The following is a 25679-nucleotide window of genomic DNA, read 5'->3' as shown; positions in this document are numbered from 1 at the left end:
CTCCAGTGTTCAGCATTCAGGTTATAGAGCCACAAATCAATAGTCAATCAATAATCAACTGATGTGTGGCTATAGAATGCACGTGGCTGATTGATTTTATTTTATATTATATCTTATCATTTCTGTATTAGCATTTATAGCCTGTAGAATGTTGAGGAAAGAAGCTTGTTCTAGAATAGTAGATAACGTGTATGCAGGCAGGGTAATCTGGATAGTAAGAGCTTTGTTATCTACTCAGCAAAAAGAATAAACCCAACATACAAAAAAACAAAATGTCAAGGATGGGGCCTACAGTGTACTGCAATTAGCTACAGGATCTATTTGACCCACACAGAGTAAGAGCGCCTTCCAAACAAGCTAAACGGTCTATACCCATCACTCCCTTGGCCCAGATGAATTCCTGTTGCAAATTTGGACAAAAGCCAGAAAAGGAGTCTGGAAAGATTATAGACAACAGCCGACTTGGTTTGGGTCCTCACTAGGGTAGACAGATAACCAGAGTATGACAAAGACATCGATTCTCACACCACAATGCCAACACCGCTCCTCCAATCACTTCCATCCTGTCATTAGTACAAGCTTAAAGTACCTTTTGTATCCCTTGACAGCAACATATTGCTTTGTCTTATCCAGCACTGTTTGTACATGCTGCTCACACGGGTGTTCTGAATTGCTCGTATAGCCCGAGAGAATGATGACTTCAGCTCCCCTGTCACAGTGAGCGATACACACGTTAGTATTTGTAACATTGCAGGATCGATTGTTACTAATGTTTCCTCGGCTCTGCTATAACAGGTATGCACCATTTATCCATTCAGCTTTTGCCTAAAATAAATGGTTCTATAAAATAAAATAAATTACAAAAATTTTAAGTTAAATTCTTTTTTGGCCTCAAGCTTTATTTTAGTAGTCATCAATACTGAAATAAAAAAAAATTACTGGCTAATATTCATATTAATATCAATTTTTGGTTAATAGCAGCATATGAGCATGTTTTTCTGCAGTCTTTCCTCTTTTATTTAGGTGTAGTAGAGTATATATCCCTGATTTTTTACTAAATCTGAATTTGATTAACTCGATAACATTTCAGGCTTAATGTGAAATATGAAGCTATAACATCAGTAGTATGTTACATTTTGCAAATAAATCCTTTTGTTTTCTCTGTGTTTATACTCCACTGACCACTGACATTATATCTTAGTGTAACAGGTAGCAGATTGGATAAAATAGTTTTTTTTGAGTAGACGTACATTTTTTTAATTAGTATTTGAATAACATTGTAACCTGAAAAGTAGGACAGTCTTTAAAGGGTTATATAAGCATACACACTGTATACTGTAATTCAAGTTATAGTTCTTCAATTAAATGTAATGTGTCTTTTTTTAGGGGTATGCTTTTTTGTGAAATCTATATTGCATATCTATATTACATATTGTGTCAAATGTATTCAGGTATAGCAACACTAAATTTAAGGCATGAGCTAGGAAATGCATGTTTGACTTTTGACCATGCCTCTAGCATGACTGATCAGCATTCACACTATGTGTGCTTTGACTGTACTACCTGTGCTCTCTGCCAGGCAGTGAGAATACACCCTCTGGTGTGCATAATGTAGGCCATTGGGTTACGAAAGCAGTGTGTAAAGCTGCTACATTGACTAAGACTCTTAATTCAGGCTACAGAGGGGAGACAGTCTGCTTTTATACACCATGTTCTCTTAGTAAATTGACAGTCAAGGGAATATTGAGCTCTCTATCTTTACGCACACATGGGTGTTCTGTTCATAAGCTATTCCTTGTCCTTCTCTTTTTAACTGAGGGCATTTATGTCGGCATGCTCTTAATAGATGGCCAGTTACTATGTGCATTTATTCTTTCTCCGAATCGATCTGACGATCCACCTGACTGCAATGCACTATTCAGCGGGCGCGCATGGCAATGAATAGCATTATCTCAGCCGTCACGCTGATCACATCTTTGACAAAGCAAAGTCTACATATAGTGAAGCACAGTTTACATATAAAATCTCTTCCTTTCTCTGACTCTTTTGTTCTGTTTTTTTTTTTTTTTTTTATCTTTACTTTCCTTATGCTCACACAGACTCATATATATATATATATATATATATATATATATATATATATATATATATATATATATATATATATATGTGTGTGTGTGTGTGTGTGTGTGTGTGTGTGTGTGTGTGTGTGTGTGTGTGTGTGTGTACTGTAAACCTGTTTGAAGTCTGGAACAGGAAAAAAAAGAGCTTCTTCACACATGAAGTATTCATGCAGCAAGGGGCATGTGTGTGTGTGTGTGTGTGTGTGTGTGTGCACTTGTGCGTATGTGTGTGCGCGTGTGCATGTATGTGTGTGTGTTAAAAGTGAGTGAGTAAGGGAGAGAGGCGCACCCTAGCTCAACGTGAACTCCTTTTCTGGCTGTGGGGAGTAAAAGGGGCAGGGCTCTGTAAAGAATGAGAGAGAGGGAGGGAGCTCTGTATATGTGTGTGTGTGTGTGTGTGTGCGTGCGCGCGCGTGTGTGTGAATGAGAATGCTGCACACTGCTACTAACGTTTCTCTGGCAGCACGAGCCGGAGCTTGACTGCGAGATTTCATCCTCATTTCCCTCCTGGTGCATAGCGGAGAAGAACATGTGGGGAGGAGGGGGAGGTATGACAGAGGAAGTGTAGGATTAAATGAACTGACAGAGAGACAGACGAAAAAAAAAAGAAAGGTGCAAAAAGACATTGCACGGGTCACAGAAAAATGCAATGAATGACATTTAAGAAGAGGTAAAGAGAAGACAATCCAAGCCTGCTGGAATGAATGGAAAGAAGAGTACTTGATTTGCAGCTGGATTTTTTGTGCAGATTATGGGAAATGTACTAGAGGAACTTTGTGCGTTCTTGGACCCCTCCCATTCCACTGATCTTTTTGCTGGAGCCTGACTTCATATTTTCAAGTGCAACTTTAAACTCAAGCGGGATCTTTTTAATAACAATAAACAATTTTTAGAGATATAGACAAGTATTTTATTTTTTTTCAAACTGCATGGCAAACCTAATGGCAAAGTGTGGATACGGAGATGTAGCCTGTACACTTTCCTTTGGTCTTTGGCTGCCTTTGGCAAAACTGAGTGCTTACTTTGTTAGATGATGGACTGGAAAGAAGTGTAAGTACTTTTCCTCACTTCTTGTGTATGTGCATGTGTGTGAGAGGCATGATAAATTTTTACTTCTTCACCCAATTCCCTTATTACTTTTCTGTTGACAAAAGTAAAACTAATTGAATTTATTACATACCTACTAACTCGTGGGCTTTTACAAACTACTCATTATGTCCTCACTCATTTTTGGAATATATGTATTTTCCGAATGTGAAAGTGATTTCTCTGCAACTTTCGAACTTGTCAAGGCGTGTGATGGGTGAGGTTAAATTGTTTATTATACTGTGTGTGTGAAAATGTTTCAGTGTGTCTGCTTGTGAAGTTGAACAGGTGGACAAGCAATGGAAAGTGTAGGCACTTTGGCATGTTCTTTATGGCAGGCATCCATCTATGAGCAGAGCCAGGTTCTTGATTTCGAGGGGTGAGAGAGAGTAAAGGAAACAGAAATGGGAGTAAAAGAGCAATTGAGAAGGAGTAATGGTAGGTGGGATGTGCACATGTGATAAGCATTTTTCTTTCTTGTTAGTGTATGAATGAACAGAATGATCGTGTTAAACTTGTATGCGCCAATGAACAAAGCAAAATTCTGAACTAATGTTACATTATGAGATTGTAGGTTCTGGAGTTTAAACGTGCTATGCACATATACTGAATGATTTATAACCTTACAAGATCTCCATTTGTCACCCTTAATTTGTTATCTCCACATGTATTATAATAATTTACATTTAAAGCTTTTAGGCTTTTTAGTAAAAATGTAAAAGGTTGTTGATTCAAGTTGTACAAAACATTAACAGATAGAATAAAGTGGGTTGGGGTTTTGAAAACATTGCCTTTATCATGCATGTGTAGATGTGCTGTCACTGGATCACAATCAGAGACACACTCTGCCTGTCTCACGCCTATGAAGCTGCGTCTGTCTCTTCTCTTTTCTCTTTCACAGAGCTAACACTCCTTCCACTTACACACAAACACTCGTGCACACACTCACACACACGGGCCTCCCTTACTCATGGGCCTGCAGTTCCCTGGGGAGCAACTCCTCCTGTATTCCTCTTGGACGCTATAATTATTTCATCAGCCAGCGGTGTGTTTCCTGATTGTGCTCTTGGGCCGGAGAGAAAGAGGAGAGAAAGGAGGGGGGCAGAGCACAGAGGAATAAAGCGAGCATGACACTCATGGAAATATCGAGAGATGTGCATAGAAGGGAGGGTGGACATGCAGTAGGCACACACACACACACACACACACACACACACACACACACACACATCTGTGTTCAAAGGCATGATAGACTGGACTAATGAGCAGTGGGCTTGCTGAGGAAAGAGGAGGTGGATGCACACACATGTACACACACCACCTGTCATACTCACACTGTTCTAGTGAATGACATACACACTTGTTTACATGCTCTTTTATCACTGACACTTTTCATCCATTCATTCATTTTTCATTTGTTCATACACTCACTTTCAGAAGGCTACTTGTCAAATATATGAAAAACTGTTTTGAAGTATTTAATTGTTCTGTCTATAAAATCGATTTAGAAAAGAAACTCTGGTATATGTGGAATCCAGTCTCTATAAACAGGACAACAGATCATCTAGCCATTTAGTAAAGGAGGCATGCCAAGTCCATATAGAGATTTGTCCATATAGAGAAAACTCAGATGTGTTCTGAGGTGTATATTGCTGTGTTTGGTTTACCACAGAATATGACCTCGATATGTTCAAACAAAATTAGGGGGGAAACAGTGAACTGTTTATGTTCATAAATCTATAGCAAATACTTATATATACAGCTTAACTGATTTAAAAGCATCAGTATTAAGTCTCGATACTGTGAGTAGCCATGTTGATTTGATTTCACTTGCTGAAGCCTGGGTTGAGGAGACTACACAGAATTTATAAGTAGCAATTTGTTCTCTTTGGTTTTTAATAGGTCAGAAATTCTAAGTTTTATTCAAGTGCAGCATTTACCTAGGAAGGAGTGGAGAGATGGTCATGTTCTTCTCTGCCTCACTGTGGATTTTCTTAGGGCACCTTAGTTTCCTTACATCCCCTCCAAAGCCATGCCAAGAGGTGTATTGACTTGGGGCACTAAGTAAGAATGTGTATAGGCACAGCTTTCCTTAGGGTGTATTCTCCCAACTTGTCAGCTCTGTATTAAGCTGTACTAGAATTGAGATACGGCTGAGCCTCTGACTATTTCCATTAATAAAAAACTTTCTGTCACTACAATTTTACTGACATTGCATCTTCATTGATTTTTTATTAGTTTCTCTATATTTTAGGAATGCAATTAGAGTTACAGAAGCATATGCCTTGAGATTTGTAAATGAATAACAAGCTCAGACTTTAAGGGAATCAAATATTACAGTTGGAATTGGGATATTAACTTTGTAGTAGTAGTTATCTCTGTCTTATTGGTGTGCTGCTTGCTCACAATGTGTGGTACAGAGTAATTCCTCCCTCAGCACAACAGTATTCAGCATGAGACAGATGCTGTCTGTCAGCTTCTTTCCTCCACTTAGTGCACTGCACACAACCTACAGTTCAGTGCATGTAAGGCTCCTTCTAATTAGCATTACCTGCAGAGCCTTAGCGTCTTTTGTAAGTTCTTCTAGTACCTCTTTCCTGTTTTCTTGTGGTCTTGCTGTTTTATAATTTGTACTATTTCTTTAGTTTTTCTTTTGTAATGTCTCATTCATCGGATATTAATGAGACTTCATTCATCAGGCTTCAGAGTTAAAGTTATTAATATGTACCACAAACAATTAACTGCCATTTGACTGAAATCCTTATCATATGTCTACTTGAAATGTTAAGACTGTATCTACTGTGAATGTGATTAATGTCCTTATTATGGCTGGATTACTGTGGAGTCAGAGCCAGCAAATGGTTAATGTCAAGGCTAATGGTGGAACTGACCCTATTAGCTCCAGTTTCACATTTCCTTCTGAAAAAGATGAGGGCATTTTGGGGTGATGGGGTAAAATATGGCTATTTAGATATTTGTAGGAAAAGGAGGCGGCATCCTGCAGAGAGGGAACGAGTAAGTATAAGCTAGCAAGTCTGCTGTGTGTTTACTTTCACTTTGAGATGGGGCTCTGACCTTTTACTTCAGTAAATGCCAAGCTATACCGTTAAATCAATTAGCAAAAGAGCAGATTGATTTTTATTTCACCTTCCCAACTTGAATAAGAGGCAATATTTAAAGCCTTTTTTTCGGAAAACAGTCTTCCCTGTGGTGTGCAAGAACTTTTGGTTGATTGGTTGCAGCGATTTTCTTTAAAACAGCTTCAGACTTCAGTTAGAGCTTTGCTTGTACTGAATTGCAGGGTCTTTTTTTTTTCAGGGCTGCACAGAAGCTGAACCTCTCGTCCAAGCGGAAAAAGAACCAGCCACCTATGCTGCAGCCACCGGAGCCCTCTATTTACCCCACCAACTTCAGCAGCATCCTCCAGCTGTCCCCTCCACCCGCCCCACCATGCCTGCTCAGGGCCAGTTCAAAGGCCAAGGAGAACCCTGGCATGGGCAAGGTCAGTAAGATAAACATGCACACACACACACACACACACACACACACACACACACACACACACACACACACACACACACACACACACACACACACACACACACACACACACACAGAGAAACTATCAATGTGCTTACAAATGCATTCTTTGACAGTGAATAAAGAGTGCTTTTGGTTCTAACCTGGCCAGAGAAATGCAAGGCCATACATCTCTTTGTTCAGTGGGGAACACACTGGCTGGCATGATACACACACCCACACACAAACACATGCACACTCACACACACACACACACACACACACACACACACACACTGTGGGGTGTCTGTACACAGCTGCAGTTGTTTGTATCATGTAGACTACTTCCCAGACAGGCTTGGGGCAGTGTAGGCTAATATAGTGGTATAAATCCCATGGAATGTCATGAATCTGCTTCCTTGGCCTCTTATGCAATTTTCCTGCTTTGTTCTCAGTATAAGGGGGCATTAAAAGGTGTTGGTAAACTATTTTTCCTCTCATTATCTACTTGGCTATTTGAACACATCTATGTATCAAATTATTTTAAGTAAGCATTGGATTTTCCAACAGAAAATGCCAAAAATTGTTTCACAGAGCTATAATGAATTAAAGTAAGTAAGTATGAACTCTAGAAAAATATGTAGTCTAGCAAAACAGTGTAGTTGGAATCTCTAAATTGGAGCAAAGCAAGCAGCAGCAACTATTCCCTTTGTACCCCCTTTGTCTATTATTGTTCAGCTGCATAGTACCATATTTATAGAGATCGAGAAGATTTGTACCAGATTACATACCACCTGCTCTGTGAGATGATTGTAACACATGTTGCCAAAAGATTAAGCCCATTCAGATGATTGCTAACTGCCCATTGAAAATGGACTCATTGAAACCCAGCTTCATTAACGAGCTGCCGCTCCCTGTTACCAAAACCTACATCTGCTGCCGCCTGGAAAAAATCGAGTCGGACTAAAGTTTGGTTAAACTCATCTTTTTCGGAGTTTCTTCACAATAAATTATACCTAATAAACACTTTAATACCTGTAAAAATTATGAAAGTGGCAAATTATATGTTTCTAAAGCCAATTACAGTATCAGCACAGGATCTCTGTATATTCAAGACTGATAACAAAATGACAGCTTAACTGTTTTTTTACATTTGAAAAACTGTCAGAAACTATGGAGCACATACATTCAGTCTTATGCTTGCTCCTGTAAATTGATTTAGTGTATTGTGATATATATATATATATATATATATATATATATATATATATATATATACACACATAAATATTTGGTACTGGGAGAACAGATTATTTAATAAATGTATCAGAAAGTGTGCATGACCTTGCTTCTCGACCAATGCAAATATAGTGGAGGCTGTTGACTTAGCCTGACTTTTTTTGTCAGTCATTTATGGAAACCTGTTTCCAATGTCACGGCCAGAGTAATTTCCTTCACCATGTGCACATGTCCATCAGCAGTAATCGGCCCCTGCGGAGCAGCAGAAGCGAGGGAGAGCTTAGCCCTGGCTGGTGCTGTGGCATAGACATTCCTTCATTTACTGGCATGGCAGTAGAATAAAGCAAAGCTGACATTGTTCTACTGGACCAAAAGCTGGTCTGGAGCTGTAAATAAACACTAACCACAGGTCCACAAGGATGTGGTATTGCTTTGTGCAGCTCAGATCGGAATGCTGTAGAAGCTCCAGGGGGAATGCTCTATACTGTACTTCTGTTTGTATGGCCCCTGAATGATGTCTGCAGTGCCAGCTTCTCACTGATGTGTTGTGAGGATTAATTGGAGCAGTTCCGCAGCTGCTGGGTCCTTCTTGGCTCTATGTTTTTGGGTGTGACACTGTAAAATGTATTTAAAGAGTTTTTCAGTTTCAGTTTTTCTATTTCTTACAGCTTTTTTAACTAAAACACAAGATTTATTTTTGTCATCAGATAATTCAACTACTCTATAAGGAAATCTGTCAAGTCTATACAATCTTTAAAATGTAGCATTTTACAAAACCTTCAATCTTAAAAAAATAAACTAAAACAGTAGTTTAAACACTTTTATATATTTTGTATTTATTTTTGAGGAAAAAAATCCTGCACGACCATCTTTACCACAGTACTTTTTACATTTCTTTTTTCTTTTCTGTTTTTTTTTTTCTTGAGTAGGTGAAGGTTATGGTGCGGATCTGTCCATCTGTTGGAGTGCAGGACTCTTCAGAGTCTATGTCTTTCCTTAAGGTGGACCAGCGGAAGAAGCAGTTGACTCTATATGAGCCTTCGCTTCTAACTCAGCCCAGCTCGGGGCATCGACATACAGCTCTAGCTGTTCCAAAGATGTTTGCTTTCGATTCTGTCTTCACCCAAGATGCCTCACAGGTAGAAATGCCACTGAAACTGTGAATTGCTGTTGCTTTTGTTTTGATACTGCTGTCTTTTTCTTTTATTGGATCTTGGGTTGTATTTTAGTGCGTTTGTTTGTAGAAGACATTTCCTCAAGGGCAGTAGGACATCTGCACAACACAAATACAAACACCCCCTCCTCCCACATACATATTCTGGACAGGGCTTGAGGCTTAATGCAAAAATGGCTATCCTACTTAAGCATCATTCTTCACAGTATGGGCACAGCAGCTGTTTCTTTCAAGTGTGGAAAATGATTAGAATTCCGGCCACATATATTCAGCAAACATTTTCGGTTTGTCACCCGGACTCCAGAGCTGGGAGGGCATCCAAATTAAGACCAGAGTGCCTTCCAAACGACCACACAAATAACCATGAGGAGACACTTAAGAGACATTCACAGTCCTTGAGAGTGATTAAGTGAAAACAATTTAGTTGACGTTTTGTGGCAACTGAGCTTGAGTTGTTAATGTCTGTGCTGAAAGAACTCAGCATTAAAATCCATTTTATAGTGGCTCTTTACACAAACAATTAATTTGTATCTTTAGTACATGTTTGATTTGAAGTGTTTGTCTGATTAAAATATTCATTGTGGTGTTTAAAACAAGTAGATAAGCATGAGCATGATGGCAAATCTACTAAATAATCGTATGTTTTAGTGGCTGAAGTGACACATTATTCTACACAGTGGCCTGATAAAAAAAAGGTGCTGTTTCTCAGCCCACAGTCAGATCGCCTGTTTGTCCTTGCATGTTCTTTTTCTATGTGTGATGTATGGAAGGAGATTGCTGCAGTAGCGAACTGTCCCTGTGGACTGAGGCTAGTGGAACAGATTGCAGTGACAGCACTGAAGACTGCAGCAGTGTAAACCTCCTCATGCTTGATGAATCCATGATGAGCTGCTTCTCGGTTGATTTGATGTTGCACTGTATTCTTTTTGCTAATGATGAATTAAGTGGATATCTGTATGCAGCAGAAACCTCTGCCATTCAGACTGACCAGTGGGCAGAATTGTTGTGACTCACACTTCATGGTGTTTAGCGATTAAATCTGCAGCAATGTTTTATAATAATAATAATACGTTTTATTTATAGGCGCCTTCCTCAACACTCAAGGACACTGTATTGTCATGTACAGTGGCTGACTGTTCATATCTTTGTCTTTTTTGGATGTCTGCAGGCTGAAGTGTGCTCAGGGACCGTGGCTGAAATTATTCATTCAGTGGTGAATGGAGCAGATGGATGCATCTTCAGCTTTGGCCATGTTAGACTTGGTAAGAATTTCTTGTCCAGTATTCTGCATTAGGATTACATGTAATTACATCACATTACATTTTACTAATGACCTGCAGGACAGGTATCAACCATGTGTCTTATTGTCCAGGCCTATGGTTAATAGTGTTAAAAAAAAATTAGCCACTAAATTAATACGGTTCGCCCTTTTCATTTCTTTAAAAGCCTTTACCGATACACTCAGGTTGATTAAGTGTGTGTACATGTCTGTGTGTGTACATGTCTGTGTGTGTGTGTGTGGTGTGTGTGTGTGTGTCACTGTGTGATTATTATGAGCAGAAAGGTGCGGTAGTAGTTATACAAATACTTTGTTTGGGAAAGTTGAACTCAAGTGCCTTACAAGCATTAGGTGGAAATAATCTAACGTCACGGTTTCTATACCAACAACTAATTCAGATTCACAACTCACCTCAAGTACAAGTACCCAGAAGACAGAAGAAGTAATTAACAAGGCCTTGTTTAAAAGAAGTTTTGACATTAATGTAAGGTGACTGGATTAGAAGATAAGAAATATTGTATTTAGAATTTTTTCGTTGTATTTTAACAGTGCAAGTTTAGTGGCAAGTTGCCATAGTATAGACTACTACTCATAAATATATTCTTATGTGTTTTATACATTATTATAATTGTGCAGTGTTGATAAACACTACATAGTACATGCAGCATATATATATATATATATATATATAATGTTTTGTTAATTAGGTGGAGAAACATTTGTCAGTCAAGTATTTTAAATGGTAACATTCTTTTGTATGCTGAAGCATATTGTCAAAAGGGCAGTTTCGACAAGTTTTATTACTTTTTGTTTACTCTCCCACGCTTTTATTTGATTGACAGCTAGCAAATATCTCAAACTTTAAAGAGAACTCTTAGATATTGCGATGAACCGCAGCCTAGGCTTTATTATCAGTGTCTTGTCAGGTTTTGCAACATTTTTTGCTCACAGTACATAAGCTTAACATACCGTTGTGTAGTGAAGAAAAGATTCTTACAGCATGACATCTTACCTATAATACCCTTGTTCCCTCTATTTTGGCTGGCAAATGCATTTGAGTAAACATATAGTAACTGATATCATTAGTAGAAAAGGCTCTTTTAAAATTCCAGAGCTCTGAATCCACCAGTATGCAGAGCAGTTTTCAATACTCTGCCAGAATTAACAGCTTGCTCTCTCCCCCTCATCAGGCAAGACGTACACCATGATTGGCAAAGACAGCTCTTCTCAGAGCCTTGGCATTGCGCCCTGTGCCATCTCCTGGCTCTTCAAGCTCATCAGTGAGCGCAGGGAGAAAACTGGCACTCGCTTTTCTGTACGTGTCTCGGCTGTGGAGATCTACGGCAAAGACGAAGGTCTGGAGGATCTGCTCTCGGATGTCTCAACAGGCAGTCTGCAGGATGGCCAGTCGCCAGGGGTCTACCTGCGTGAGGATCCCATCTGCGGCACACAGGTTAGAACTGGAGCTTTATTGTTATTATTTATATTGTTCCCTTTTAAAAAAAATTTCTCTGAAAATATTTGGTTTGCCTTTTGTGCATTTAATGGGTTACATTCTAACTATACCTTATTTAAGTAGCTTTTTTTGTGTAAAGTCATGAAGCGCTTAACTAACTGGCGGCTGTTTCACCCCTCCTTATCAAGGGGTGTTACTGATGTGAGTTTCTCCCTTCCCCCACCAGGCTCCTCATTGGAGAAGGGTAAATGCTAGTGGGGTATTTGGCGTTTGGAGACATGGGGTAGCAGGTAGTTGAAAGCACTGCCAGGTGTTGCCATCAGATGTTGATTTTTGGGGTCCATATGAGGCCAGCTCTTCAAAGGCTGCCTGTAGGCTTGTGAAGTTGAGGAGGCTCCACCCAGCTTTCTTTAGAGTGTTTTCCCTTCTCCTCAGCGCCCTGCTAACTCGGATAGTGACTGCTTATTCTAAGCTTGAGTGTATCTGTCTATTCATCTATCTGTAATACTGATTAATTGTACTGCTTTAGGGCCATATCAAGGTGGCCCTAAAGGCTTTAGTGGATCTGAAGCCTGTCACAGGAACACATTGCACAAACCGAGAATTAAAACAGATACATTACAGATCAATATTACTACTTATTTTTGTTGATGTTACAGCTACATGGTTCTTTTAAAAACAACCCAAAATTTTTGCTATTTTAGCAGTTCTCAGCTACATTTTATAAATCTTTTTTGAGTGCTCATAACAGGTTTTTAGCCTTCTGCTTCATCTCTCATCTGGTATAGCCTTTTAAGGATCTTGACCTTTTCGTCTTTATAAGAATCGAATTATCTTGACATTGTACCCACTGCTCTCTTTATTGCTAGATCACTCCGTCACTAATCCTTCCCCAAATCTAACAGGCTACCTGTGTTAAGTGGCTCACATAGCGTTCTCTATTTCACCTTTATAACTTCTCTTTTTGTCTCTTTCTAACCATTACAAAGAACTGAACATTTTGCCATGATTATCCCTGCTTTTATTCAGAGTTACAAAAGAGATATTGATATATAGAATATAGTAGAATATAATAGAAGTTTAAGACATGTATTATCATATTAAGCAATGTATCTTTTGATCTTTTACAAATTTTTAGTAATGCACACTTGTTAATCGACTTTGTTTATTTTTTATGACGAATTAACATTTGTGATATGAGGTAACTTTCATTTTCTCTTCAGAGTCTGCAATAGTATTAATGTATTTTTTTTTTTTTGCAATTGATTCCAGCTTCAGAATCACAGTGAGTTGCGGGCCCCCACTGCAGAAAAGGCAGCTTTCTTTCTGGATGCAGCCCTCGCAGCACGCAGTACCAGCCATCCTGATACAGATGAGGAGGACCGGCGCAACTCGCATATGCTCTTCACTCTTCATATTTATCAGTATCGAATGGAGAAGAGTGGCAAGGGTGGAAGTGAGTATTTCTGTGTGTTTGTGTGTGTGTGTGTGTGTGTGTGTGTGTGTGTGTGTGTGTGTGTGTGTGTGTGTGTGTGTGTGTGTGTGTGTGTGCATGGTTAATTGAACATTCCAGCTCTGATGATCTCCCTCTGTGCAGTTAATTGATAGGCTGCATTCCATTTTCTTTTCTTTCTCCCTTTTCATGCTTACAGAGGTAGAGAACTGCATTTCAAACTCATTAATCTAATAACTAAGATATTACAGACTAAATCAGAGCTACCGTCCCATCACCCTTTCATTTTTCTCTCAATCTATCATGTGGAAGGTAAATCACTCGGGCCTGCTTTGACCACTTCATTAAACTTTAATTGGAATTTTAACAGACAGTAATAATTCATGAGCAGCTAATGACCACGATCATAATGTAGAAATACCTGTCACAGTGCAATGCTGCAATTCTCATTAGCATAGGGGTAAGTGCTGAGTATTTGACAACAGCGGAAAAAAATTCTGCACTGTTGTGCTAAATGGAAACGGACTAGCTTTCAACACTATAACAGCACTCCCTTTCTCTGCCATTATGTGAAACAATGTACATGTAGCTGGATTAACGTGAGGCATGAACTTATTGTGCCACTCTGAGCAACTTTATGTGACATGCAGAATGACAGTTATAATGCCGTGACAAAAGGTAATGATAGTTATTGAAAAGCTTTTGTGCATTAAGCTGTAGTGCACTGCAAAATGGTGCCATTTGTGACACAGACAATTTTATCTGACATTTCTTTTACATCATTACATTTGCAAGCACACAGCAGTACGAGTTTAACATCTAGACCAGTGGTCTGAGATGTTTATATGTTCATGGATGATGAGTTGTTTGAACAGACAAAGACATATTAATAAAAGCATGACTAACTTCAAATGTCTTGGTGTTTTATATACAGTGGTCCCAAGAATTTTGGACGCACCCCCGCAGCCCCAATGGTACTTTAGTGAATTCATCTAGACCAGGGGTGCACACACTTTTTCAGCATGCGAGCTACTTATAAAATGACCATGTCAAATTGATCTACCTACTATAAATTAATATCTATTTTTTTTTTTTTTTTAATGTCATGCGATCTACCCACACTATCTTTGTATTCGACCGGTAGTTCGCGATCGACGTATTGGGTGCCCCTGATCTAGACATTGTCACTTTAATACAATAGTGTTTTAAAAAGTTGTATGAAGTTTGTTAGTGAAAGCATATTTTAAAATGTTATTCATAATGTTCCTGAACATTCGGTCCCACTGCGGATTCTCCGGAATGTTAAAATAATCCGCAACTTGTTGTTAGTTAGGTTCCAAATAAAAACCCGCAAATTTTCCAAGCCACAAGTACCGAACAACGAATTATCAGGGGTTGACTGTATAGCTGTTTATTTGGTCAGTTTGACTCAGATTTGTATCTTAACAGACTGTAGATTATTCAGGAATAAATCACTGCCAGTCATGCTAGTCACTGACCTACTCAAAGAGTGTGTAAATGTCTGCTGCTGTGTACACTTCTCAACATTACTTCAGACAAGGAGTGTAAGTCTTATGTTATCTTGTTTTCCCTCTTTTAAACTCCACTGTGGGATGGGATCTTCTGTAACACAGTTTCATAAAAACAAGCAGAACCAATCTATACCATTGATACTGCCAATTAAACAACATTATTCTTAAGCTTTGAACCCTTTTTTTATTACCTGCAGAGCTTTTGTTCTCCTGTTAGTGTTAGTATTTAGTACTGTAATACCAGTGTCCTGAATGTTTCATGTTGCACTTGTGGTTTATATATTGGACTGGAAAGCCAAATCAATAACTATGTTATTGCTAATTAAACACCATTATTTTTCTGGTTTGGATTCTATATTTGTTACTTTAAAAGCTTTTGTAATACAGCAGCACCAGTGGACAATAGTGAGACACCAAGTACTGTCCCTGTAAATTTTTGATCCAAAGCCAATTCTGCTATAATTAGAGAGATGGCACTTTACACTGTTCACATTGTGCTCAGCCATGTTGATTTAATCACTATGTAAATGAAGAAGGGACCTGGTAGTTGAACTTTTGAGTTAAAGGGACATTTCAGAGGATTTTACTGTTTGTAGGAATTAAATTACAAGTTTTAACTTTGCCTTAAAGTATCCTTATACACTCTGAATGCTGTTTTGCCTGATATCCTTCAAAATGTTAACAGATATTTTCTTCTTTTTTTACTCTCTTTGTTTTGCTTTCTCTTCATCTCTTCTCCTTTCTCTCAGTGTCTGGTGGTAGAAGCAGACTGCACCTTATAGACTTGGGCAGCTGTGAAAAGGTGCTTAGTAAGAGCAGGGATGGAGGTGGCGGTTTGTGTCTCTCCCTCACTGCCTTAGGCAATGTCATCCTGGCTTTGACAAATGGAGCCAAACATGTACCATACAGGTAGGAGAAAGCTACTTTGAATCGTGTAAACATATTTTTTTTATTTAGCATTTTATGAAAAGGCATATGAGGTTTATTGTTATTCAATTTTCCAACGATGTTACAAGAAAGAATGAATGCGTAATCAAAGCTGACAGCAACAAGATTACACACGTTGAGCAGTGTTGACAGGTTTACTATCGGCTCTGTATGCTGCTGATGTCATTTTTTGGGTATAATGTTACATTTGAAACCTGTTCACATTATTTGATCATCTCAGGAAGTTTTAGGCATATTGGCATTGTTAAAACAAAACAAAAAAAGAATTAAAATATTTGAGAAAACATAACTAACTAATGTTTTTGTATTATCTAGGGATAGTAAGCTTACAATGCTGCTCCGTGATTCACTTGGAAACATCAACTGCAGGACAACAATGATAGCGCATGTCTCTGACTCACCTGGTCATTATACTGATTCACTCACCACTATCCAGCTCGCCTCACGAATACACCGCATGAGGAAGAAAAAGTCCAAGGTCAGTAGAACCTTTAGTTAAAATCAAACTCCTGTAATTTGCATTCAAGTTTGTCAAGTAAATATAAACATAAATGTGGAAATTTTAAGGACAATAACATATAGAAAAATTTGAGTACTAACAGTAAGAAACTGGTACTTGGTATCAGATTACAGATATTTTATTTACTAGAAAATCCAGAATAGATATAAGTATAAATAAAGATTACTTTAAAATGACATAGGCATAGGCAACCTTTTCCGTTTAATTTATGCTAATTTTCAAATTTTTGCTTAATTTCATGCGTAGTATGCATCCAGTTCCTCTGGAGGTGAAAGCTCCTGTGATGAAGGAAGAATTCGCAGACCCCCACATTTAAGACCCTTCCATCCACGGACTGTGGCCCTGGATCCAGATCTACCCTTACTAATGAGTGATCCAGATTACTCCTCAAGCAGTGAACAGTCTTGTGATACTGTTATTTACGTTGGCCCTGGTGGTGCTACAATTTCTGATCGAGAACTCAGTGACAATGAAGGTCCACCGGCCTTTGTTCCTATTATCCCATCCCTTAACAGAAAACAGCGTGGTAAAGAAGGGCCAACGGACCAAGACCATTTTAAGTGCAACACCTTTGCTGAACTTCAGGAGCGACTGGAATGTATTGATGGGAGTGAGGAACCAAGTGCTTTTGTTGGTGAAGTTAGAGGAAGCCAAGTAACTCCTAAGATGGATATTATCTCACAAAAGCCCAAAGAAGGGTCTATTTCAGTTACATTCAAGGCCTCTACCAAAACATCATCTTCTCAGCAGGATAACATATTTTGCAAACATCCACTTTCTGCTCACAGTATACTCCCCGACAGCCCAAAACACAAATCCAAAAATGAACATTCCAAATTGCAAAATGCTTCAGATGGAGATGTCCCTGTGGCTGTCTGTTGTAGAACGTCAGATAGTGCAAAGGGGGTGGAAACAGATAGCTTAACTCCATGCTCCCCTGGAAATCAAGATACAGCAGCAGCATTTCAAAACTCAGAGCCAGTGGTGAGAGAAAAGGTATTCTTCAACAGGAAACAACTACCCAAACCTGCTCCTCCACCCCCCCAACCAAGAGACAGTACAAAGGATAATAGTGAATTAGAAGAAAAGTGTGCCATAAGGATACCACCCATTGGAATGAGCCATCAGGTACAGAAGCCATGTGGTTCTGGCAGCAGCTCTCCTCTTTTGAGCAGGGTGCATCATCTAAACCCAAAGACCCCACTAGAGGTGTGCCAACTGTCCACACTTAGGGAGAGGGATATTCTAAGGACTACAGTAACTCTGCAGCAACCAGTTGAGCTCAATGGAGAGGACGAGCTGGTATTCACCCTTGTAGAAGAACTATCAATTGGAAGTATTATGGACAATGGAAGACCGTCCAGTATCATAAGCTTTAATAGTGATTGCTCTGTACAGGCCCTTGCTTCAGGATCTAGACCAGTAAGCATAATTAGCAGCATCAATGATGAATTTGATGCATATACATCCAGTGTGGGTGTCTCTCAAGTAAATATTGAGATGGTAGCACCATTTCCAGAGGAAACGTGTGTCTCCTTAGACAGCCGTGGTTCTTCCATTAGCTCTTGGCTTAGTGAAGTGAGTGTCTGCACTATAGAGAGTGAAGGAGCACAATCTGCAGATGTTTTCCTTCCTGATGGTACCCAACTTGAATCAGGAGGTACATTTTACCTTGATTCCCTTGGCATGTTCCAAGCCAGTCCCCAGAAGGAACCCCATAACTCCTTAAATGATAGTGGCTTTAGTTTCTCAGAGCTGGATAGTGACAGTGCTACATCAAGTAAACTTTCACTCAGTAAGTGCTCATCCTCTCCAGAGTCCACAAAAGCGTCCATCAGGAATCATTTAAAAATGGCAAAACCAAATAGCATTAATCAATCTCCAACCCAGACTCTGCAAGACCCATACAGTGTCCATTGCAGTCTTCCCAGGAAAATGAAACCTACCTCATCCCAAATCCAGACCAGTAGCATCAGTGAGTGCAGTAATGGTAGCAGTTGGAGACGTGAACCAATGAGGCTAGAGGGGAAGTCAAATGACCCATGGCATCGAAAAGACAGTGTGCCAGATTTGCCTGTGGCCTCATATTCAAGTCTTTCCTCTAAACAACTAAAAAATGGAGTAAGTGGCATACCCACTAGAAAAACAGGCACAGACTTTAACAGTATTTCACGAAGTCCCACAACACAGGTGTCTACTTCATCCCAAAGGGTGGTAGATGGATGTGAAAAATCCAGCAGCATTAAAAAAGTGGAGACACCCAGCAAAATGCCACAGTTCAGAAGAGGTGCAACCACGCTTGGGACTGTTCCTGTCATTCATACATCTATTGATGTCAAGGTTGGTCTTGACATTGGTTCATCAGGCAGCTGGAAGTTTTCATCTTTGGAAAAAAATGAGAAAGCAAATAAGCAGGACATTGTTATGCTGCCTGGTGGTGTATTACCTCCTCCACCTCCAGTGCGCAAGTCCAGTCTGGATCAAAAGAATCGAATCTTGCTACCACCAAGTGCCTTAAAATCTGCCTGTGAGACAGGAAAGTCACTGGTACTCAGGCCTGCAAAGTCAGAGGATGAAAATGATCTGCGGTACAGAGGAGACTCCCACAGTTTGAGAGCATCCAATTTGAGATTAGATCATAGTTTACTAAAAGCAACATCAAGTCTTAAATCCAGAGGAGCAAGAGGGGAAGCTGGGCAGATGTATGGAAGCCAGGTATCACTAGAAAGGTCTGACAGTTTAACATCTTTAGGATCTAAACCCATGCTCAGTCGAGAAAACAGTGGGGCCAGCCTAAGTGGAAAGTCAAGCAAATCTGTTACTAAATTTGGCTCACCAGTTGCCATTTCTTCCCCAACTACTACCTCTCCAAATATTTCTGTTACACAGTTGAACATGGGAAAAAATGGGCAGATCAAAAACAGCCTTAACGCAAGACCAGTGCCTGTAAATGGAAACAAAGCTCGCACATTATCTGCAAGCAATTCCAAAGCCCTAAGTTCCTCAACTAAGTCTCTGACAACATCTGCAACAAGGAATGCTAACCTCCCACCTTCAGGAAAGAGTGCATTACCTCGTGCAGGCACTGGATGTAATGGTAAATCTACAAGGGGAACTATAATGGGTACTAAGCAAGCCATGAGAGCAACTAACTCTCGAGTTGGTGAGCTGGCATCAGGTAGTCCTTCTGGAAAACAACCAAGGGGATCTGGCGATTCTGACAGTGGGAACGACAGTGGCGTGAACCTTAATGAAGACAAGCATACACCTATCCCCATCCTGCCTTCTCCTTATAGCAAGATCACTGCTCCAAGACGTCCACAGAGGTATAGCAGTGGGCATGGAAGTGACAACAGCAGTGTCTTGAGTGGAGAGCTGCCCCCTGCAATGGGGCGAACTGCACTGTTCTACCACAGTGGAGGAAGTAGTGGGTATGAGAGTATGATCAGAGACAGTGAGGCCACTGGAAGTGCCTCTTCAGCTCATGACTCAATGAGTGAAAGTGGGATTTCTTCCAATATGCGACTTAGGAGCTCAAAGCCACCCAAAAAGAGATCAAATGGTGAGTAGTTCGCATTTAGCTGAAAGTTACCTAGTTTTATATATATATATATATATATATATATATATATATATATATATATATATATATATATATATATATATATATATATATATAATTTTTAACCTGATTTGAACTGATTATTAGTTTGTGTAAAACTGATACATTTTCATATATATTTATATGTAGATAAATCTCTCCTCTGTGATTTTTTTGTACATTGCTTTATTTAAGTTATTGTTTGTTCTTATCTTACACTCTTCATATCATTTGTCTTTTAGGCATTCAGAGGCGACGTCTTATACCTGCTCCTTTACCTGACACCACCTCACTGGGAATGAAGACCGGAGCCACAGGCCAGTGGGTGGACCTGCCTCCTATATCTGGCCCATTGAAAGAGCCATTTGAAATCAAGGTATATGAGATTGATGATGTAGAGCGGTTACAGCGCCGGAGACAAGAACAGCCAGCAGAAGTGAGTAAATGAGCCATACATTTAAAAATTTAAATGTATGGCTCAGTGTTTTTCTGTTATACAGTAGAGTAAAGGAATATGAGACCATGATGTTGACCTGTTTCTATTGCCTCAGGTGAGGCGCTTATTGATTTGTTGGTATTGAGGGAGAATTGATATTCTCTGCCAATTATATTGCATCATTCATTGCATCAGTTTGATACTATACATCAATGTTTGTATCGTAAGCAGTATTGTAACAAATATTTTATATAATTATTACACAAGGTGGAACATCTTGAGTAGCCTGTTATACACCTCTGACCCCATTCCTATTGAAGCTCTTTGGGATGACTGCACCCGAGACTTCCTCATCCTACATCAATATCTGACTTTTATGGTTAAATGATAGCAAATCTCCACAACCACAATTCAGAATCTAATGGAATCATCTTCAGTGACATTCAGCTCAGGGCTCTGTGAACAGTGTACAGTTATCATGCTGGAACAGGATTGGAACTTTTAGTTTTAGTGTAGTGCATGCTTTTATATTTGTGGCACCGGGAAATGTTTACATGTGGGTGTGATGGTCAGTTGTTTACATACATTTGATCATATAGTGTATAACCCCAAATGAAGCAAAAATAGTTTTGTTTACCTAAATCTTGTTTCCAATTACACACAATACTACGTACATGTTACACTATGCATGTTTATTTTATTATTTAAATAATTAATTAAATCATTCATTTATTCAATAGAGCTCATATTTGCACTCTCCTTTTTTTCTGCAGCAGTCAGTTCAGGATGTTGATAAGGTATGTTTTTGTTTAGACCAAATTCATGTAGCATGATATGTGTTAAAAAACAAGTGAATATATAGTTCATGTTATTTTATTCATCCTGTTTAATTAATTATTTATTCCTGAATTAACATACCAGAAAAATTGTGTTCACTAATCAATTTAATTCTAGTTTAATTCACTAGTTAGTCTCTAGATTTTGGGAAATATAATTACTTAGCTTTTTGCCAATCTCTGCAATCAACACTCTCTCTCTCTCTCTCTCTCTCTCTCTCTCTCTCTCTTTCTCTCTCTCTCTCTATCTCTCTCTCTCTCTTTCTCTCTCTCTCCCTCGCTCTAGGGTCTGCTGTATTTTAACACAAAACTGAAGGATGTCGAGCGGCGGCAGCAACAGATCAGAGATCTCAGAATTAAATATAACACTCTAAAGGAAGAACTGGAGGACACCAAAGCCAGACTGATGATGGACCCCAGAAAGTGGATTGGAGAGTGTAAGTTTTATAGTTAATCATTTAAGTGTTACACGTGAGTCAAGCCATTTAAATGTTCTCCTATAAGTAAAGACTGATTGTGGCCCATACAGTTGAGGTGGACCAGGACTTGGATCCGGAATCGCAGGAGTACTTGGAGGCACTTGAGCAAGTCACGAGTGAACTGGAGTACTGCGTCAACCTATGCAAGTCACGTGTTATGATGGTGACCTGCTTTGACATCAGAGTAGCATCGGAGATTCAAGAAGGCCTGCGAGAAGTGGAGGTATGAAAACAGGATGGAATCGATGTAGAGATAAATGACGAGGTGTAGAAGTAAGAAAGAATCTTGAAAGTCTGAATGGAAGGAAAATGAAATGTAGCAGCCAATTCACTGATACGAAGAACTAAAAAAGACAAAGATTACATTTAAAAGACTGGAACACTGAACACTACATAGAAGAGGATTGTGTTATCTTTGAGAAATGACTGGTACTGGTAATATAGTGTGCCTCGCTCTGTGTAATGGATTTCAGATGAAAGAAAAAGCAACAACCTGATATTTTTGGATCATCTAATATTGAAACAAGATTGTCATCATTCAGCCAAGAGTTTTTTCTGCTATACCACAAAAGTGCCTTTGTGATATAATTTCAATCATTATTTTTTGTATTGGTGCTAGTGCTCTAACCAGCATACCTAAGCCAACCCTTAACATATTACATTTAAGAAGAATTTTTTTATATTACATTGTATAGTGTATTTATATGATTAAACAGTCTGTAAAATACCATTTTTTTTGTGAGAATATTAAAGGCACGAGGAAAAGTGAGCAATAAGCTAATGTTATTGCATTTTCCTAGACATTGCCGTTCTCCTGTACTATCACCTTTCCGCATTTTGTCATCCAACCTCTGGAGCCTTATGTTCTCTTTTTAGTAACTGTGTGTGACTTCCTAACTTACATATCAAGCCAATCTGTGATGTCTTTTAAAGAGCTATGTTTGTAATACTGTTGTAAGTCAACCACTGCCAGCCTCGGTTGAACCCACACTTAATATAAATCCCTTCAACTTTGACTCAGTTGCCTTGTGTAATTTAAGGTAAAACATGACACACAATCATATTTGTATAAGAACACAGTCTAATATGAGTGATGTCTTGCATTTGATGTTCATTTTGAGTCCCTCCTAGTCTTTCTTTATTCGATTTAAATGTACATAAGGATTTGAAAAAAATAAAAATAAATGCAATGAGAACCCAAAAAGCAAAGCCCAAAAGGCGACTTATCTAGCTATTGATCTAATTTGCAGTTTAATCCAGTCATTTTGCATGACCATTCAGTGCAATCTGATTTAAAAATTATGTTAGCTCTGGTTCTTGTTTACATTTACTGAGACTGCAGCAGTGTGAATTCATCTTTGGGCTCTGTAGACTAGCTGTTATTTGCATAAATCAGCTCATGAATCATGCAGGCTGACAGACTGTGCAGAGTTCTACGAAGACTGAGATGTCTCCTAACCAGTAAGCACCTAATCTAAAAATAGTTTGAAATACATAAGAAATTCTGATCGTAACCGTCCATTGAAAATAAGGAACTGAAATATTCATCATTTCCATTGTTATAAACCATGTACTGATGGAAGTGACGATACAAACTGCTATTGCTACAGGTCTTTTAACATTGTTGTAATGAACCACTGTGGATAAGATACACTGGAGTACTAGTGCCAGGCATTGGTTCTATGCATTTTTGTAACATGTTCATGTAGAACCCAAAAATGCTTTTGCCTTTAGCACAAATGCACTGGCCTTATTTGGACTTTCTAAGCATTTCTTTCTGCCTTTTAATCTTTACTGATTAACTTGTCTAAAACTCTCACAAATACCTCTATACTCCTGATGTCATGGAGGCAACTGTACAAGTGTAGTTTGTCCACAATGGCTGTTTGTTAAATGTCTTTCAAAATATATTCGTAACCAACTTTTGCATACCAGCATAATAAGGCGGTTATTTCTACTGTTCATCAGATCGTGTTAGAAAACCTTTTTCTTGTTAACCTTTACAAGTATACACACTCAGGCCCTTTCTTACAATGCTGCATGAGATTTTTTTTTATTTCTTAGATATGTTCATGTTCATTTTTACATGTATTTTTTAATGACAATGCTGGAGTTCACTGTCATGGCAGTTATAAACATGAATTAACCAACTGACACCAAACAAAACTTTTTTAATTCTAAATGTATGTCATATTTCATATCAGATCATATTTTCTAATGTTTTTCGGTTTTTGTAACAGATTTTCACACTGTGTAAAAAATGTATGATATGGCAACTTGGTATGACTTTTTTTCTGTTGTGAATAAAAAACATGTTCCTTCTTATTGTCGTGTGCATCTCTGTTTTAAATACTATTAAGCAAAATGTCAATGTGCTTTTAAGTTGTTAATCTTAGTTCCAAATATGTGCAAATAAAAGGTTGTGTGCAAAATGGGAAAAAAAAAACCCTCAGTTTTGTAATTTATCTAATGATTGGCTACAGTGCTGTGGCACATTGCAAAGCAGCATGAGTGTTACTCACACTGTAGGAGAAACTGGACCTGCTATAGCTTAATATAGCAGGATTAGATGTGTGACATCAAACTAGAAAATAAGTTTATACATATATATTTAAATACAGAAGCTTATATTATATGATCTCATTTGATTGATACCTTGTACAGTTGTAGTGTAAGTGTTGCAAAAAGTCTAAGACTAAAACAGATCTAAGACTAAGATCTATAATAGTTTAATCTCTTTAATCATTATATATGTATTATTTTTCTATCACACACACATTTTAAGACATATAGCAGCACAAGTGCTCAGTAAAGAATGAGGGTGATGGTAGATAATCCACAGGTGTTGAATAAGAAAAAGTAGTGAGTGCTGTGCATGGTCATTACTATGCCAGCAAAACCATGCATGCATGCACACACCACAAGCTACCCTGTCACCCCATAATCCTGTTGTGCTGCCACCTGTGCTAACATTTACAAACAAATGCACTATTTGATTGAGAACCCACTCTTGTATGCACATACACAAACACATACACACCACAATGTTTAAGATGAGAACCATAAGACAGCCAGGTTACAGAATCCCAGCTGAGAGATTCAGTCCAGTGCAGAACACAATATGTTATTGGCAACAAATCTTAACTGCACAGTCTAATTACTGTATAATGTGGTCTTCCCCATTTATCCGATTATGATTATAGTGCTTGCCAGAGTTTCAGAGGATATCCTCACAATGTGTTCTAATACATTTCAGCAGAGCTGCTTAAATTTTGACTTGGGCTGCATATTGCTAGGTAATCCCCTACTTACAGAGCAAATACAATAACCCCAGCCTGTTCCCATCTTTCCTCCCCTCTGTTGATTTAATTTGATTGAAAACAGAGCATACAGTAGTAATGATTTGGCGGCTCTGTTGGAGCATCTGGCTTCTATATTACTAATCAGATCTGTGGCCTTTAGTCTTGCTGGCTGTGAGTAGTTTTTGACAGCAGGCAAGAGAATTGTATCCTTCAAATGACAATGATTAAACTGTACATATTATAATTTAGGGAAATATCTAATCTCTGACATGGTTTCATTTTGCCTTTGTCTTTGCTTGTTATTGTCATCATAGCTCACTTCAATATGGCAGAAGCACATCTCCAAACATTCAACATGCCACTTTTTTAAGCATTTGGGTCTCTTTAGCACAATGCACCAATCTTTGAGCAGATTTGCCTGGCAGCACAAACAAGTGATACAAATATGACATTCAAATTGTGGATATGCCAAAAAATCTGCTGGGAATTGTGGAACATTTCTGCTTCCATGATGTGTGTTCTGGTGCAATTTGAGGGGTTCTGGTTTTCTTGAGGAAGTTCAGCTTACAGGGAAAGGTAATAAGTGCAATGGTTTGAGAACACCATGGAGACACTCCCTACTAGCTGTGAGTTGTGATAGATTGTCACGCTGGTAGATCAAGGCTTTTTAAAGACAACTTTGACCTTGAGATCCTC

The 25679-nt window shown here is 38.7% G+C and overlaps 1 protein-coding gene across 6 annotated transcripts in view; it reads left to right on the top strand.

Annotated features, from left to right (window-relative positions):
• kif26ab (kinesin family member 26Ab) overlaps nucleotides 1-24006 on the top strand; it is a 75417-nt gene extending 51411 nt beyond the window's left edge. For 2 of the 6 annotated variants that reach the window (XM_083544016.1, XM_083544018.1), the window contains exons 5-16: nucleotides 6528-6711; nucleotides 8897-9106; nucleotides 10310-10403; nucleotides 11611-11873; nucleotides 13149-13332; nucleotides 15611-15770; nucleotides 16125-16287; nucleotides 16576-19891; nucleotides 20173-20366; nucleotides 21143-21163; nucleotides 21489-21639; nucleotides 21732-24006. In XM_083544016.1, the coding sequence (XP_083400142.1) occupies nucleotides 6528-6711; nucleotides 8897-9106; nucleotides 10310-10403; nucleotides 11611-11873; nucleotides 13149-13332; nucleotides 15611-15770; nucleotides 16125-16287; nucleotides 16576-19891; nucleotides 20173-20366; nucleotides 21143-21163; nucleotides 21489-21639; nucleotides 21732-21910 (5119 nt within the window). In that variant the 3' untranslated portion in view covers nucleotides 21911-24006. Of the gene's footprint in view, nucleotides 1-2502; nucleotides 3174-3512; nucleotides 3648-6527; nucleotides 6712-8896; nucleotides 9107-10309; nucleotides 10404-11610; nucleotides 11874-13148; nucleotides 13333-15610; nucleotides 15771-16124; nucleotides 16288-16575; nucleotides 19892-20172; nucleotides 20367-21139; nucleotides 21164-21488; nucleotides 21640-21731 lie in introns of those variants that run through there. The other 4 variants (XM_083544015.1, XM_083544017.1, XM_083544019.1 and 1 more) reach the window with 3 other exon arrangements.
• The last annotated feature ends 1673 nt before the right edge of the window (nucleotides 24007-25679 follow it).

This window comes from Silurus aristotelis (assembly GCF_946808225.1).
Source record: "Silurus aristotelis genome assembly, chromosome: 6".
Lineage (NCBI taxonomy): Eukaryota > Metazoa > Chordata > Actinopteri > Siluriformes > Siluridae > Silurus > Silurus aristotelis.
Note: the sequence above shows the minus strand (reverse complement) of the source record. Positions and strands in the feature narration are given on the sequence as shown.